The sequence below is a fragment of the Astatotilapia calliptera genome, chromosome 14, assembly GCF_964374335.1.
Source record: "Astatotilapia calliptera chromosome 14, fAstCal68.1, whole genome shotgun sequence".
Lineage (NCBI taxonomy): Eukaryota > Metazoa > Chordata > Actinopteri > Cichliformes > Cichlidae > Astatotilapia > Astatotilapia calliptera.
In genome coordinates, this window is record NC_137435.1 from 567,501 (window position 1) to 585,272 (window position 17,772).

The following is a 17,772-nucleotide window of genomic DNA, read 5'->3' on the forward strand; positions in this document are numbered from 1 at the left end:
GTGACTGTGTGTGTGTGTGTGACTGTGTGTCTGTGACTGTGTGTGTGTCTGTGACTGTGTGTGTGTCTCTGTGTGTGTGACTGTGTGTGTGACTGTGTGTGTGTCTGTGTGTGTGTCTGTGTGTGTGTGTGACTGTGTGTGTGTGACTGTGTGTGTGTGTGTGTGTGTGACTGTGTGTGTCTCTGTGTGTGTGACTGTGTGTGACTGTGTGTGTCTCTGTGTGTGTGACTGTGTGTGTGTGTGTGTGACTGTGTGTGTGTGACTGTGTGTGTGTGTGTGTGACTGTGTGTGTGTGACTGTGTGTGTGTGTGTGTCTGTGTGTGTCTGTGACTGTGTGTGTGAGACTCTGCGTGCGTGTGTGTGACTCTGCGTGTGTGCGTGTGTGTGTGACTCTGCGTGCGTGTGTGTGTGACTCTGCGTGCGTGACTGTGTGTGTGTGTGTGACTGTGTGTGTGTGTGACTCTGTGTGTGTGACTCTGTGTGTGTGACTCTGTGTGTGTGTGTGTGTGTGTGTGTGACTGTGTGTGTGTGTGTGTGTGTGTGTGTGACTGTGTGTGTGTGACTGTGTGTGTGTGTGTGTGTGTGTGACTGTGTGTGTGTGTGTGACTGTGTGTCTGTGACTGTGTGTGTGTCTGTGTGTGTGACTCTGTGTGTGTGTGTGTGTGACTCTGTGTGTGTGTGACTGTGTGTGTGTGTGTGTGTGTGTGACTGTGTGTGTGTGTGTGTGTGTGTGTGACTCTGTGTGTGTGTGTGTGTGTGTGACTCTGTGTGTGTGTGACTGTGTGTGTGTGTGTGTGTGACTGTGTGTGTGTGTGTGTGTGTGACTCTGTGTGTGTGTGTGTGTGTGACTCTGTGTGTGTGTGACTGTGTGTGTGTGTGTGTGACTGTGTGTGTGTGACTGTGTGTGTGTGTGTGTGTGTGTGACTGTGTGTGCTTGTTCTGCTATACTTGCGAGGACCATCGCGGGTTTTAGACCTTACGAGTGAGGACCTTTTGGGAAAGTGAGGACATTTAATATGGTCCTCACTTGTTTTTCACTGTAATGGCTTCTAGAGGCCATTTTTATGCTTCTCTCAAAGTTTGAGCGAGGTCCTCAGAAAGATAGAAATACGAGAAAAAATACACACTTCTATACACACTGCTATTCTTTTCATACACACACTTTTGCTCTCTACTGGCTACTAGTGGTTATGAAAAATCACTGCTCCTGAGCCTTTTTGCTCTCTACTGCCCTTCTGCCCCTTATGGTTGTGGATAGTCACTGCACCCAAGTACTTTTTGCTCTCTACTGCCCCTACTGCTTTTGGACAGTCACTGCACCCAAGAACTTTTTTGCACTCTACTGCCAACTACTGTCTTTGCCCATTCACTACAAATGAAGATAATGACAGTTTATCTAATGAAGGAGAAATAAATAGTGCTCTATCGCCTTGAAGTTCAATTCAATTTTATTTATATAGCACCAAAGCACAACAAAGGTCACCTGAGGGCACTTTATACTTTAGGGTAAAGACCCTACAAGGTAAGTTAAACATATTATTATGTCTTACTTTTAATATCTGGTCTTGGTCTACCCAAATTGGAAAGCACACCAATACAGTTTTTGAAATTAAATGCTGAAATAGAAATATTGAATATGGACTGGCCTAAACTGGGCTATGAGACAGTGCTTCAGTTCCTGAAAAATTACGACTGGATTTTCAATTTAAACTAAACAGTGTGCTAGTTAACATGGGTTTGATCAGTTAATGTGAGACAGGTTTAGAAATTATTAATGCAGCTCATCATTTCTGCCTTCTGGTTCTCATTTTAGGCGTCTCTTTTTAAACCATACTTTTATCTCTGCTATAGAAATGGCATATAAGTAACTTTTTTAGACCATTCATTTAAAAAAAAAATCATTTAACGTCTTGAGGGGCTGCTTTCGATTTAGTGTTACCAGCATATTTTACCAAAATATCTCCACAAATAGGAGACTGAATCTGAAAAACCACCTTGACCCTGCTTTAGTAGTGAGCTACAAATTGTGTCTACATAACATAAATATAGACAATGTGCAAGAAACTGTAGTTTTGTTTGAAGTATTTTTCAAACTATTATAAATCATACTGGTGAATTTTGATAGATTATATTAAAGCATGGGCTTCCGTACAAAGGATACATATATTGCTGTGTTCCCTTTTATATTAAAACCTGGTTCCTCTACTGTAAGCTTCTATTAGTGAAAATCTACCATTAATATATAATCTGTAATGCAATATAATATTGACTCATGTGTTCTGTAATACTTTATAAAAATTTAATATGTCCCATCCATCAGAAGTGCCCATCTCATTATGGCTGCTTCCAGGAGGATAATAACCAGTGTCAAGAAGCTCAAATGATGTCAAATTGCACTCTTAAACATAACAGTTCAGTTCACTGTACTCAAATGGCCTCTACAGTCACCAGATCTCAATCCAAAAGAGGACCTCTATGATCTCTATGGTGGATCAGGTTATGTGATCACCTGATCCATCATTCATTTACACACACACACACATATATATATATATATATATATATATATATATGAGAGAGAAATGCTCTCTTTAGGGGTCACAACACCAGAGGCTCTGGTGTTGACCTCTGAGGTCATCTCTGAGGTCATGCTGTTTTCTCCCTCCTTTGTCCAGTATTTCCTCTATCCCTCTTCTGCATATGTCTGAATCATCTCAGCCTTGTCTCTAACTTTCTCTCCATACCATTCAGCATGAGCTGTCCTTCTTGTATACTCATTTCTGTTTCCTGTCCCTCCTCCTGACTCCAGATCCCTGATGTAATCCCACCCTCACCTTGAACACATCCTGCACCACCCTCACATCCAGACTTACCTCATGCAGTACCACAGTTCCTCTCTTAGCATCCCATCATATTCTTTTGCCAGATCCACAAAGACACAGTGCAACTCTTTCTGACCTTCACTATACTTCTGCATCAACACACTCAAAGCAAACATCACATCTGCACTGCTCTTTTTCAGTGAGAAGCCATGCTGCTGCTCATGGATCATCACCTCTCTTCTTAACCTAGCTTCAACAACTCTTTCTTGGTGTGTCTCAGCTTTATCGCTCTGTAGTTACTACAGCTCTGCATATCACCCTTGGTCTTGAAAACTGGTATCAGTACACTTATTCATTCCTCACTCTCCAAACTTGTGTTAAACAATCTGGTTAAAAAGTCCTCTCTGGGAGTACACCTCACCCCTCGCGTGGTTGCCCACCTCTCAATTTTAAATACACGTAGACATTGAGGGCTAGCAGGAGGGACTATGCGCTTACCTGCTGCTCTCTGGCAGGTAGCTCCATGCCCTCCTGGGTTTTAAATGCACCTTAGAACACACATGCATCAACACTACAATAAGCGGGTGGAAGGAGGTTTGGAGTCTTCTCTCACCCCCGTTATCTGCGGCCTGCTGGAGCGGGGGGGCTAGGAGGAGGAGTTGGCCATCTGGAGTGTGGGGCCTCCCTGCTGCTGCGGAGTCGGGGCGGTCTGCCTCTCCCCACCGCAGGGAAAAGGGTAACACCACCTGGGTCTGGGTGCAGTTCCCCCCTCCAGGGGTAAGGGTACCTAGACCCGGTTCGTTGAGTACGCTTGGGGAGTGTGATCGTGTGTACAGCGTCTCTTTATGTCTGTCTCCACGTTGGTTGAGTGTGAAGTGCATATGAGAGGATGAGGGGATGGGCGTCCAGGTACACACCGGCTCACTCCTTGGCGGCCGCTTATCGGGGCCTGGATCCTGGGGCTCGCTCGGGCCACTTCGGAGGTGGGGTGCCCCCGGCCTCTCAGCCTGGGGCTCGGTCACTCAGGCACAGCTGGCTGCCGGCGGAGCTCACGGGCGCGTCACTGCAACTCCCCCTGGCTTCTGCTCCGCGGCTGCTGAGTGAGCCCTCATCTGGGACTCTCCTCAGCTCTTACTGGGACAGTGGCGCGGCTGCCCCTCTGTTGGTCTTCCTTGGTCTCTTGTGTTCTGGGGGCCTCTGGATGTCTGGAGTTTTGATCTCCTCCATACCTGCTTCATGCCCTGGAGGACGGGGCTGTGGCCCCCCCACACCCTCTAGCAGATCATTACATGAAGGAACCTTTTAAAAAAACAAGCGCGTCCATTTACCGGTCGATCTATGTCCCTACCCTCACCTATGGCCACGAGCTGTGGGTAGTGACCGAAAGAACGAGATCGCGGATACAAGCGGCAGAAATGAGCTTCCTCCGAAGGGTGGCTGGCCTCTCCCTTAGAGATAGGGTGAGAAGTTCGGCCATCCGGGAGGGGCTCAGAGTAGAGCAGCTGCTGCTCCACATCGAAAGGAGCCAGCTGAGGTGGTTCGGGCATCTGACAAGGATGCCCCCTGGGTGCCTCCTGGGTGAGGTGTTCCAGGCATGTCCCACCGGGAGGAGGCCCCGGGGCAGACCCAGGACACGCTGGAGAGATTATATCTCTCGGCTGGCCTGGGAACGCCTTGGTGTTCCCCCGGATAAGCTGGAGGAGGTGGCTGGGGAGAGGGAGGTCTGGGCCTCTTTGCTTAGGCTGCTGCCCCCGCGACCCGGCTCCGGATAAAGCGGATGAAGATGGATGGATGGAAGCGCGTCCATGCTCACAGGTGTACACACGGGTGATCACACCCACAAACTACACCCTTTTTGGCTCCTACCTCAAAGCACACTGTGTTCTGTTGATCCTATGTGCTGCACAATAATGTTTAATATTTAGTATTTACTGTCATATTCCCATATATCATTGTGATGTTGTTTATTCTATTACTCTTGTTCTCTTCTGCTTGTTTTCTTTTTTCTTTCTCAACAGGTGATCCAGGTGATCGATAGATGCATTTTTTTTCTTTTTCTGCCCATTCTGTTGGTTTTTGTTTTTTTGCCCTTCTCCCCTATCCCTCTTCTCAGCTCTTTCTCTTTCTTTCTCCCCTTCTTTCCCCCAGTCAAGTCTGTCCCGTATTCAACAAGTGAAAATAAAATAAACAATAAAAGGTGAATCAAATGGACCATTACGGCAAGGCTGGGATGGTCAATTTGGTAAAGTAAATCCGTTGGGCATCTTTCTTTGCCTTTAGACAATAATTCTGATGGCAAAAGAGCCAAACGGGACAGGCAAAAAAAAAAAAGAAAAAAGTCCTCTCTCCTCAACATCTCTATACCACCACAGATATGTCATGTGGACCAACTGCCTTTCCTCTCTTCATAACTGCCTTCACTTCCTCCTTACTTATCCCCTGCGCTTCCTGATTCACTAACTTTCCTCCATCTGTCCTCAGTTTCTGTCTTTATTAATGTCTTCATTAATGAAGACAGTGAGAGAATACTTCTATCTTCCATCTTCTCAACACACTATCTTCACCATCTTTATCCTTAATCACTCTAACCTGCTGCACATCCTTTTCAGCTCAATCTCTGTATAGCTAATTCATGCAAGTACTGTTCTCCTTCCTTAGTACCCAGCCTCACGTACAACTCAGTATAAGCTTTTTCCTTTGCCACCTCTATCTTTGCAGTTGGCCTGGCCTCCCAGTATTCCTGTCTACTTTTATCCATCTCCCCTGACTATCGCACTTTCTCTTAGCTATTCCTTTGAGGAACTACAGGAAAGTGTCCAATCCACCACCAAGTCTCCTTGTCCTCTTTTCTCTCTCCAAAAGATACACCAAACACCTTCTTTGCCTTTCTCTCACCATTTCAGTTGTATTTTTCCAGTCATCTGGTAACACTTCCCTTCCACCCAGAGAATGTCTACTCCTCCCTGAACTAACAACTGCACAACATTCTTCCTTCTTCAGCTTCCACCATTTAGTTCTTGTCTCTGCCTTCATTCTCTTCCTCTTCTTGACGTCCAAAGTCATCCTATAGACTAGTGTCCAATGCTGCATGGCTACATTCTCTCCTGACACCACCTTGCAGTCTCCTATCTCTTTCAGACTGACCCTTCTGTTTAGGATGTAAGCCACCTGTGTACACTTTCTTCCACTCTTCTACGTCACCTTCTGTTCCTCCTTCTTCTTGAAGTATGAGTTCACCCCAGCCATTTCCATCTTCCTAATTTTGACCTTGTGCATTTCTCTGCTTAACACTATACCTATCTAACACCTCATTATCTCTCTTTCCTTCACCTACATGGCTACTGAAGTCTGCTCCAATCAACACTCTCTACCACTTTATCAAACTAACTGCAGAATTCCTCTTTCTCTTCTAACTGACATCCAACCTTCAACCTGGTCTCCTGCACACACAGTAAATCTACATTCCTTCTCTCCAGTCATATCAGCCAGCTCTCTCCCTTTGCCAGTCATAGTACCTCCACGCTCCTGCCTGTCCTTCTCTTCGACTCCTAACATGCTTCTCCCCTATATGCAGAAAAAATAATGTTTGATCATCATCAAAAGCCAGATATTTCAAAGTTTCATCTATGAAATATCTGGCTTTCCCATCATAGCAGATGAAATACGTATTTTGCATTAAATTGCATCATTTCGCCTCCTGAAGGGCTCGCAATGAGTCCACTGTGTGTATATATATGTATTTCTTTTCCCTATGGTAATAATACTTTTAGATAAATACTAAGTACTTTTCCACTACTGATGTATATAAAGTAAAATTAGGCTGTAAAGTTAAATCTTACTTTAGATAAATCTTGGTATGTGCTTTTATAATGTGTACTAAATTGTAGTAAAACATGTCAGGGTTCCTTTGTTTCATGTGTTCTGGCCAGTACACTAAGCCTGAGCCTGAGTGAGAGCTGAGCAGAGAATTGTAGCTCACTCTGCTCCCAACTTAACTGATGCCCTGCACCTCCCCCATAGCTGCTGCAGTGGGGGAGGGGCAGGTAAATGTTTCCAGCACTTTGGCAGGTCTGAAGGCAAAAGAGAGTCCAAACCAGGACTAGCAAAGTGTACCTAATATAGCTGTTTAGTGTGTGTGTAAAATAAATAAATAATATGGTAATGGCTCTTTCCACTACTGATATATATAAAGTTTAATTAGACTGTAAAACTAAATCTTACTTTAGATAAATTTTATTTTGTGATTTCATAATGTGTACTAAACTGTAGTTAAAATAAATGTCAGGATTCCTTTATTTCACATATTGTAGCCTGTAAATCAGGTTTGAGAGTCAGAGCTGAGGAGAAAACTTTGGCTCTCTCTGCTCCTCCATCAGTGACCCTCCCCCCGCGCACCTGCACTGCAGCTCTCAAACTTTTGCAGGGCATGTGACGTCATTCAGTCCACAGTCGGAGTAGCCGTTTAAGTGGAGCTCTGAAGACTGCAAAGCACGCTTTCTGCAGGTAAGATTTCACATTTTTGCTATATGAAAACTGTGCAAATGTTGTCTTTCTAAGAAACGAAAGAAAAAGGTATCTTACATTAAGTTTAATTTTTTTTTAACTTAATGACACGGCAGTAAATATACTTTTTTTTAATTGAACAATGCATAAAGTTCGTCTCAATCTATATTTTATTACAATTAACTATGCATAATTTTTCTTATAATTGAACATAGGAACAAAAACCGATTCCTTCGTGATATATTTAACACTAAATTTTATGCCAAACCTACCGTCCCCTCCCCCTCAATTTCTGGCAATTTCTATCTGTATTTCTCTTCAGTCTCGCTCTTAGAAATATAAAATTAACGTAAGAAATAATTATCGGATCTGGTTTTCAGTTTAAAGGGGAAAAATGTACGCTTAATTACAGTAAAAACATGATTTTTGCAAGAAAACATGAAGTTAGAGATTTTTCACGGTTTCAGTGAGTAAAAGTCTAAAATGAAAAATCCTATGCAGTGTTTTGGTTGCAGACCTGTGTGAGTTCCAGCCTTTTAACAAGACAGCTTGTTGTAACTTTAGTGCAGTTTGTTTGATAACAGCATTTGGATTATTTTGTAAGTGATTTAAGTGTTAGTCACATGTTTAGTGAGAGCTGTTAATTATAGATTTAATTTATTTAACAGGTATTTTCATTAGAAAACTGCGTTTCCCAGAATCCTTTGTGGTAGACAAAAGTTACTCTGGGTTTTTAGCTAGCAAAGAAAGTTTTGGGAAGCCATTATATGTTGCTCTGATGTCGAGCAGTTTATTTGTTGTACATTCCCCCTTTTGAAGCCTTATATAAAGACTATCGTTTCTCCAATTGATGTCCGATCCATTTTTTTGGCTAAGTGGATTCGCCACAACACAGCTTAGTGGAATGCTTTTTAATTCTTCACAAACTTTATTAAAGATAACAAGCGGCCAAACTGTGGTTTGTACCGTTTTATTTAGGGTATCTCTTTAAGGCATTTTATAGCTTGACTGGGTTTTGTCCCCTTCTTTTTAAGTCACAATTTTAGCCTAGATTTAGTCGAAAGGCACTTTTATTCCGAGCGCTTTAATCTTTTGTTAAAACCCAACCTCAGTTGCCCAGCTATAACATCTATCAAGTTAGCATTTCAAAATATGTAAAGGAAACGACTGAAGTGTGACGCATGCGCGTAGCAATGCTTTAACTTTTGTTGTCTTAAAGTGTTTACAATCCAAAATGCTTGAAATCATTGTCCTCCTTTATCCATCAAATATAAACGTTCCCACGTGTTTACGCCAACATGGAGTTTTATGTTGGTGTCGATGTTTCAGTGACTGAGCAGCGTCTGTCCGTCCAGTATATTTACTGACGTAGCCGCACATCAGCATGACCCAGCTGAGCAGCGTGCTCCGTTTAGCCTCGTTTGTCTTATTCCTCTCATTTGTTTTTCACCGTCAAACATAACTGGACAGAAGGCCTGGTGTTCTGTTGCTGAAGTGGGCTTCAGATAGTGTTTTTCTGTGGAACATCAAGGCTGTCATGTAGTATTAATTTGGCTATTCAAAGCAAATAATGTACATGCTTATACAAAATATAAGCCTTTTGTATAGTGTGTTATAATTGTGCCTTCCAACAATTGAAAGTGTGTTTATGTGTTGTCTCTTTGGCTGCTATGTTTTAGTGTTATAATAAGACTCACCTTGGAGGAAACAATAACATGCTGTCCTAATATTGCTTTATGTACAGAGAGTAATTAATAAAAGTATGTTAAAAAAGGAAATGATGTCACTCTAACAGTGTAGCCATCAGAAGGCATATAAGCTTTCCTATATGACACTCTGTTTTTTAAATGCCTAATACTACTATATCTAAAACGGGTGAAACGTTGTGATGCTCCATGTTTTTTTTTTTTGTTTTACTTTAAATTTGATAGAGTTGTAGGTCACAGTTTTTACAGCAGGTTCACCTGCATGAGCGCTCACTGCTAAGACACCTGTATATTTATTGAGGTGAGCTACTGTAAATGAATGGGTAATGGGCTGCATCAAAACTGTTGGTGCACTTTTACTGTATCACCTCCAAGTCATTATTGACTGTAACTGGATTATTTAACTGTAACTGAGAAGTAACTTTGACTTTTGTCTTTGGTATTAGGTGAAGGAAGCCACGGCAGCAAGCCAAATGCAGGTATGTGCCTTCTTATCGAATATTTGAACATGTAGTCTTTAATCGTTACTGAATCGTACGTAGGAGTGTCAAACAACAGACCAAACAACAGATACTACAAACTATAATATGCATTAAGAATCATTATCAGTTAAGGTGGGAATAGGTGATTCTTAGATCAGACGTGATTGTTTTCTAAATGTGATTCTTTGTTGCTTATAATATGAACAACTGCTGCTAGAACAATACTCATGTGCATCACATCGGCCCCACGTTCTGCATAAAATGTAAATAAAATAGGCATTGATCAGAAAATCATTTGAAGCCTCTTTACCTGAAAATGGCACAAGGACAACACATGGTTGAAACTCAGCATTTTATAATATAAATGATGTAAGCCAGATATGAGAAACAGTCCCAAACAGACAACAGAAACAGGAGACAAAGACAAAAAGTTGTTGAACGTAACTTTTGTTTGCAGCCTGTGTCCTCATTGCAGACCTGTGCAGTCCTCTGCAGTCTGATACTACGGTCATACCACAACATCTTATTTTACTTACAGCCAGGAATACACGAGCTCAGTGAAGTCTTATAACTTTAAAAACATATCTTTTCACATGTGAAAGTTTTTGTTATTAAGCAGGTTGAAATGATGAGCAGATTTTCAAATGACAAATTTATTTGGATATATTCAATTTATTTATGCAACAGATAGTTTGATCCACTGAGAATTTATTTTACATTTAATTTCATGTATAACGTGTTTACAAACACCGTCTCATGGTATATAATCAAGCAATAGGACAAAGTCAGCATCACAGCAGTGGTATGTTTTAAAGAAATTTTTGGTTGATGATTTTAATAAATGTATTTTTCTGAAACAAATTAAAAAAAATGCTTATTAACCAGGTTTCCCACATGCTCAGTGATCTTATGGTCGTATTTAGTTTTTGGCTTTGTTAGCTTCCAGCTGGAAGCTGATGTCACTTAAATCCCTGTTTGGAGAAACAGCTTTTCCTGTTCAGGAGAGAACATGTAGAATTCCTTGCTAGAGGACCTCAAACTGAATCCTGACTGGCATAATCTTAAATTTAAATGGGCACTGGTTTTAAAATAAGATTAGTCTTCTATTCATGATCTCCTGCTTGTTGTTTTATGGTGCATTGTTAGTGTTGTGTACTTTAACCTCCTTGGACCTGGTGTCCACATATGTGGACATCACATTTTGGGTTGTCTCGACCAAAATACTAAATTTTGCTCTACAAGGACATTATACTGCCACTGTTCTATCGAAATTTAAAACAAATGCCCTCGTATGTGGATCTCACTCCTCTCAGAAACAAGAGAGGTAAAAAAAATTCAGATAATTCTTTGTTTTTACATCAGGTCCCAATCAGCCCAAATAGCAAAGAGAAATTAAAAATGGCATGAAAGAGTTCAGGTCATAGGAGGTTAAAGCTCATGACAATAGAAATTAGCTTAGGTTATACATTTTACAGTAATGTCATGTTATAGACTTCTCTCTTCATAAAAAAATGTCCAAATATAATTGTATCCTTTCAATATTTATTTCTTACATTGCAGACGATAACGTGGCGCTCGCATGCAGTGATAATGGCTGTTCTGATAGTGGTGGTAAGTGTTACCTGCTCACTAGTACAGCTGTTGGTATACTGCCTCATGAATAAGCTGCATTTTTGATAAACTGCTATGCAACTGCAAGTTATGTATGTGACATTGACTAATATTAGAGAGTGACGTTAACCTGTTAGCTTGGGTTCCTAATGGTAAAATGAACTGGGTGGCATGTTACAGCCAAAGAAACACACTGTTGGCCTAGTTCAGTGCTCAGTAGTCTATACAACAGATAACACTTGATCATGTACACTCACTCTATAGTGAGCTCTTTTATTACAGCAAGAACTAGACTCACAACACATGAAAAAAGGACATCTCAGAGATTTGTGGTTTTATCACCACGACCCAGATTCTAAATTAAAAACTGTTACATTTGTCCAGTGCATGTTTACACAAATGGCACCTTTGAATGGTTGTGCTGCATTGTTTTAATTATCTTAACTAAAAGAAGAGTAATTTCATTTCTAGGATTACATAGTGACACTTGGAGAAGTTAAGATTGCTCCTTTGCACGTTGTTGTTGCATCTTTGTTTTTTGTCATATTTGTCAACAATACTGTTTGTGTTTGAAGTTTTTTGTGACTCCAGATGGCTAATATTTGACATAGCAGCTACTCCGTGTCCCCCAGAGAAATGAAAAAGGAGGAGGCAGTGAGATGGATGAAGGTCAGGTTTTTTACAGAGTCATTCAGTACAAAAACACAGTGAATTAGGAAGATGTGGCACATGAATGTTTCTGTTTTTCAGGTGGAAGTTCTGAGCATTTCTCCTCTCAAAAGAGACCGGAGCCCACCAGTGAAGAGAGTTCAGATGTAGATGGTGAGTTTAAGCTTTTGTCTGAAATGTAGTGACACTGTTGTATGTATTCTACTCAAATTCTATTCCAGTACAATCTGCTTTGTACAATAACAGCTACCATTGTTTGTGTGTTTCTGTTTTAGAAGAGAGCAAGGAAGCAAGACTGGCTTTGAGGAAAAGGGGAAAAACCAAAGTGGCCAAAGCAAAGGGTGAGATGTTTTAAGCTTTAAATGTATTTAAAATTTTCTGTTTGCAGTATATGAATCAGGTTGTAGACATGACTTTATTTCCTTATAGTTTTGTCCTCTGTGGCAGAATATATGCCTACACAAACACAAAATTCTTGATAATATTGATCCAGAATTATTTTGTTGGTAATTAGAAAAATTATTGAAAATGTTTAAGTATTGCTTTACAGTAAGTTGAAGAGGAGAATTCAGAGGGGGTGGAGATGGGTGTCAGGGGTGATGTGTTATAAAAGGAAAGCAGCAAGAGGGAAAAGAAAGGTTTACAAAATGGTAGTGAGGAAAGCTATGACGATTTTCATTGGGAATGACCAGGATGGACAGGATTAGAAATGACTACATCATAGGGACAGCTCAGGTCAGAGGTTTGGAGACAAAGAGAGACAAGGCTGAGATGGTTTGGACATGTGCAGAGGAGGCTGCCAAGGGATGTTGATGATGGAGCTGCCAGGCAGGACGAGAAGAGGAAGACCTCAGAGGAGGTTCATGGATGTGAAGGAGGACAGGCAGAAGGTTGGTGTGACAGAGGAGGATGCTGGTATAGGAGGAGGTTGAGGAGATGATCCGCTGTGATGACCCCTAAAGAGTTCAGCTGAAAGAATGATTGCTTCACTTTTATTGTTACATTTATGATTTGTTAGGCTACCTATTCTGGTGAGTGACTAGTTTAACCTGCTGTGTTGCGTGAGTTCACACTTTGCAAGAACAGCACTACAAAACACATGGCAGGGTTCTGCAGGTCATTTCACAAGTCTGGAATTAAAAAAAAAAGTGCAGGCTGAAAATGTCTTGTTATATTATCATAGAAAATACCTGTTTAAGGTCCTATGATTTACCAATTAAAGACAACTACTTTATCTCAATGTTATTTTTTTTTACAATGCGTATTTTAGTTTCCACCAATTACACACACAGATGTTGTGTTTTAAAATCAAAATTTGTAAAGTGAACTAGATTGACAGTATGGACCATCATTTTCAGTGAGAGGTTTGTGAAAAGACAGCAAGAAACGGCAAGTACAAGCAACAAAGCTCATCGAGTAGACTACATTAGGCTTCAAACTTTCCTTTTTGCTAAAGCATATATTTCAGGCTGGACCAGGTGACCCTGAATCCTCCCTTAGTTATGCTGCAGTCTGTTTTAATATCTTCATATTTGCCTAATACTATACTTTTATCTTTTGAAAAATCAGCTTCTGTTTCCAGTACGCTTTTCAATAATCATTAGTGAACAGATGCTCACAATGCCACCCCTTTCATGCGACCATGCAGGTTAAGCTTTTTGTGACCACTTATCCAGATCGCCACTTTCAGGTTAAGTGAATCCAGATTATGGAAAGATAGCCTTGATGTGTTGAATGTGCTTTGTAGTACAGGCCTTATGACTAATGATAGACAAAACTTAATTATGCTCTTTGGTATTGTATCTGTGCGCCAGTCGCAAAACTGTGACAGTTTGTCAAATAAAACGCATAAATTCAGATAAAATGAAAAGATCATGTCAATCAGTTATGTTTGGTTCTGAATCATGATCTAGGTAATTTGTTACATTGTCAAGGATATTAGCAATTGTATTTCATAATAAAAAAAAAATTGACTTAAAATATGTGATGTCAGTTAACTAGATTAGAACTACTACCAACAGCACAGGTTTTTTTTATTACTAGTACATCAGAAATATTTGCCTTATTTAAAACAATAGCAAATTATTAAAGTCTGACAGTTTTTTTGTTTTTTTTACAAGAATATTGTTATGATGAATGATTTTAACAGGACTAATAACTAGTTAGCATCTTATTTTAAAAGGCTAGATGCAACATGTACCTTTGAAAACAAAATGTATAAAAGTAAATTGGCTGCTGTTTCACTCTGTAGGTATATTACTCAATAACTGATCTCATGTTTCTGTGAACTCAAAATACTTAATTTAAAAGTGCTTACTACATATCTTGGGTACAAAATGTTGAGTAAATTGTTGAACCTACAGTTTGGTTTGGCATTTTCTGTAAATATACACAAGCAGAACCCCATTTCAAAATCAAAACAAAAACAAAAAAACTACGGTTACATACATGTTGTAAAGTTAACAGTCCATGTTGTCTTTTGTGTTATTTGTAGAGATCCCCCGTGCGAAGGTCAAGAGGCCATGGAGTGAAGCAGAGAAGACGGCAGTGCAAAGACGGCTGGGAATTATGTAGGAAGCAGGAAGGTCATACTGGTACAGTTGTAGCCATCCTAAGCTTTACTGATTTTTCTTTTTGGCAGAAGTCAAAACAAACTGATCAAAGTTATTGATCACTATTTTAGTTGTAAGTCATTAGACTTAATAGTTGTCTTCATTGTTATAATAGCAATTATTATTCCTCTGGAAGGATGTTACATTGTGAAATAAACTGAATTTGCTCTTGTTGCAGCATTGTGGGAATTTCCTTGGTAATTATTAATAAAATCTACAGTGGTATTTGAAATGTAATACTACCTTTTGTTATGTAGGGTTGTCTTGATAGATTATTAGAACTTTTTAGTTATTCTATTTATGTATAAAGTTGAGACTGTTTAACTTTAACATTATTTGGTTGCACTAAAATAGAAAATGTCAAGGAGTAAATGCAAACAGAAAAAAACATATAGACAGAAACGAACACAAAAGCACCCCCTGGTGGAAAATCACCTGAATAGCACTCAATGACAAGGTCCTCATTCTGATAGTAGAATGAGATTTTTTTTTTTACTTGAGTGTTTTAAGATTTTGAGGTGATTTTTGGTGTTAGAGAGCCACCCAGTGTTCAAAAATGGCAAAGGTTTGTCTGCAAGTGTAGCAGAAATGGTGGTCCTCACTTTGATAGTACACTTACCCGGTCCTCAGTCGTTATGCAAGACAGGAATGTGTGTGTGTGTGTGTGTGTGTGTGACTCTGTGTGTGTGTGACTGTGTGTGTGTGTGTGACTCTGTGTGTGTGTGTGTGTGTGTGTGACTCTGTGTGTGTGACTCTGTGTGTGTGTGACTGTGTGTGTGTGTGTGTGTGTGTGTGACTCTGTGTGTGTGTGACTGTGTGTGTGTGTGTGTGTGTGACTGTGTGTGTGTGTGTGTGTGTGTGACTGTGTGTGTGTGTGTGTGTGTGTGACTCTGTGTGTGTGTGACTGTGTGTGTGTGTGTGTGTGTGACTCTGTGTGTGTGTGTGTGTGTGTGTGACTCTGTGTGTGTGACTCTGTGTGTGTGTGACTGTGTGTGTGTGTGTGTGTGTGTGTGACTCTGTGTGTGTGTGACTGTGTGTGTGTGTGTGTGTGTGACTCTGTGTGTGTGTGTGTGTGTGTGAGACTCTGTGTGTGTGTGACTGTGTGTTCTTGTCTAGCTATCTTTGTGAGGACCGAAATCTGCATTCTGCTGTACTTGTGAGAACCAACAGTCACTTGTGAGGACACACTCGCCGGTCCTCACAAGTTTGAAGGCCTTTTTGAGGCTCAAAATGTGGTTTTAGTGTCAGGGTTACAATTAGGTTATGGTTAGGTTTAGGGTAAGGGTCAGGGTTAGGCATTCACTTTTAATGGTTAGGGTTAGGGTAAAGGGCTAGGGAAACCATTATGTCAATGAAGGTCCTCACTAAGATAGTTGAACGGGGTTGTGTGTGTGTGTGTGTGTGTGTGTGACTCTGTGTGTGTGTGTGTGTGTGACTCTGTGTGTGTGACTCTGTGTGTGTGTGACTGTGTGTGTGTGTGTGTGACTGTGTGTGTGTGTGACTCTGTGTGTGTGTGTGTGTGTGACTGTGTCTCTGTGTGTGTGTGTGACTCTGTGTGTGTATGACTCTGTGTGTGTGTGTGTGTGTGTGTGACTCTGTGTGTGTGACTGTGTCTCTGTGTGTGTGTGTGACTGTGTCTCTGTGTGTGTGTGTGACTCTGTGTGTGTGTGTGACTGTGTGTGTGACTGTGTGTGTGTGTGTGACTGTGTGTGTGTGACTGTGTGTGTGTGTGTGTGTGTGACTGTGTGTGTGTGTGTGACTGTGTGTGTGTGACTGTGTGTGTGTGTCTGTGACTGTGTGTGTGTGTGTGACTGTGTGTGTGTGTGTGTGTGTGTGACTGTGTGTGTGTGTGTGTGTGTCTGTGTGTGTGTGTCTGTGACTGTGTGTGTGACTGTGTGTGTGAGACTCTGCGTGCGTGTGTGTGACTCTGCGTGTGTGTGTGTGTGCGTGTGTGTGACTCTGCGTGTGTGTGTGTGTGCGTGTGTGTGTGTGCGTGTGTGTGTGACTCTGCGTGCGTGTGTGTGTGACTCTGCGTGCGTGTGTGTGTGACTCTGTGTGTGTGACTCTGTGTGTGTGTGACTGTGTGTGTGTGTGTGTGACTGTGTGTGTGTGTGACTCTGTGTGTGTGTGTGTGTGACTGTGTCTCTGTGTGTGTGTGTGACTCTGTGTGTGTGTGTGTGACTCTGTGTGTGTGTGTGTGTGTGACTCTGTGTGTGTGTGACTGTGTGTGTGTGTGACTGTGTGTGTGACTGTGTGTGTGTGTGTGTGTGTCTCTGTGTGTGCATCACTTACCGAGCAAACAGAGCTCTGGCCAGTGCCAGTCTCATCCTCCAACCTCCAGAGAACTCCCTGCAGAGAAAACACACTCAGCATGACACTAAACAGGAGTGTGTGTGGGGGGGGGGGGGGGACATGTGACTCACTTTGTGGCCTGCTGTTGCATTCTGGGAGAAAATCCAAGACCAGCCAGGATGACAGACGCTCTGATTGGACGAGAGAATAACAGCTTCTTTAGTCTGTGGGTTTCAAACCGACACCCTCTCCGGTGTTTGTCCTCTGAGTAGATACATCAGCAGCAGGCGAAGCCTCGCCATGGCGCCCCCTGCTGGTGAAAACCTCACAGCACTTCACGTCTAACTTGAGGTACGAACGCGACTGGATGGAGGCTTTGTGCTCAGTGGGCGGGTCTACCAGCTTTTATGCATCTTATTGGTTAAACTCCTCATAAACCTGCCCTCTACCCGAGACACAGAGGTGAACTTGAGGAGCCGGGGATCAAACCATCGACCTCACGATTACAAATTCATCACCACATCTGTGCTGACTAGCTTCTCGATTCTCAAGCGCGTCCTTCATCACACAGGTAAACGGACACGCTCAGACGTCACACGTGCTCAGTGACCTGATGATCAGCGAGAGGCTCGTACTGCTGTCTGAACACACAAGGGGCCGGATTTAGACCTTTAACTTCCATCTGTTCAGGGTCGGTGGGGGTGGAGCCTATGTCGGGGCAAACCTGACATCATGTGACTGGACTATGGGCGGAACCCTTGCAGACTGCTGTGAGGCAGCAGCACTAACCCCAGAACCACCGCGCCGCCTTAACTTTCACTTCATCAGGAGATTTAAAGGTTTTCCATGTTTTGAGGCGCTGCGTCGGGTGCTGTGTCAGCCTGCAGCCGCACTTATCGCCTCCACCGAGCTGTCTGCACGTCAGCCCTGCTCTCGCCGACCGTTGGCTCATCGTTAAGACTTGTTTTCTCACATCTGGATCCCAATAATCACGGCGGCTTCACAACGTTTTCCAGCCCGACGTAGACTCTGTGGTTACGCACTGTGGTCTGTGGGCGGGGCTGATTTAACGCGG

The 17,772-nt window shown here is 42.0% G+C and overlaps 1 protein-coding gene and 1 long non-coding RNA gene across 2 annotated transcripts in view; one reads left to right on the forward strand and one right to left on the reverse strand.

Annotated features, from left to right (window-relative positions):
• abcf3 (ATP-binding cassette, sub-family F (GCN20), member 3) overlaps window positions 1-17,772 on the reverse strand; it is a 35,361-nt gene that overhangs the window by 8,888 nt on the left and 8,701 nt on the right. Inside the window, exons 11-12 of the mRNA XM_026191391.2 lie at window positions 16,829-16,888; window positions 16,698-16,754 (exon numbers count right to left, since the gene is read on the reverse strand). Of these exons, the coding sequence (XP_026047176.1) occupies window positions 16,698-16,754; window positions 16,829-16,888 (117 nt within the window). The remainder of the gene's footprint in view (window positions 1-16,697; window positions 16,755-16,828; window positions 16,889-17,772) is intronic.
• LOC145420188 (uncharacterized) lies at window positions 3,587-14,582 on the forward strand. Its single transcript, XR_013901486.1, has 7 exons — window positions 3,587-7,325; window positions 9,478-9,510; window positions 11,074-11,124; window positions 11,700-11,793; window positions 11,875-11,946; window positions 12,069-12,134; window positions 14,288-14,582. It is a non-coding gene; the product is annotated as an uncharacterized LOC145420188 (long non-coding RNA).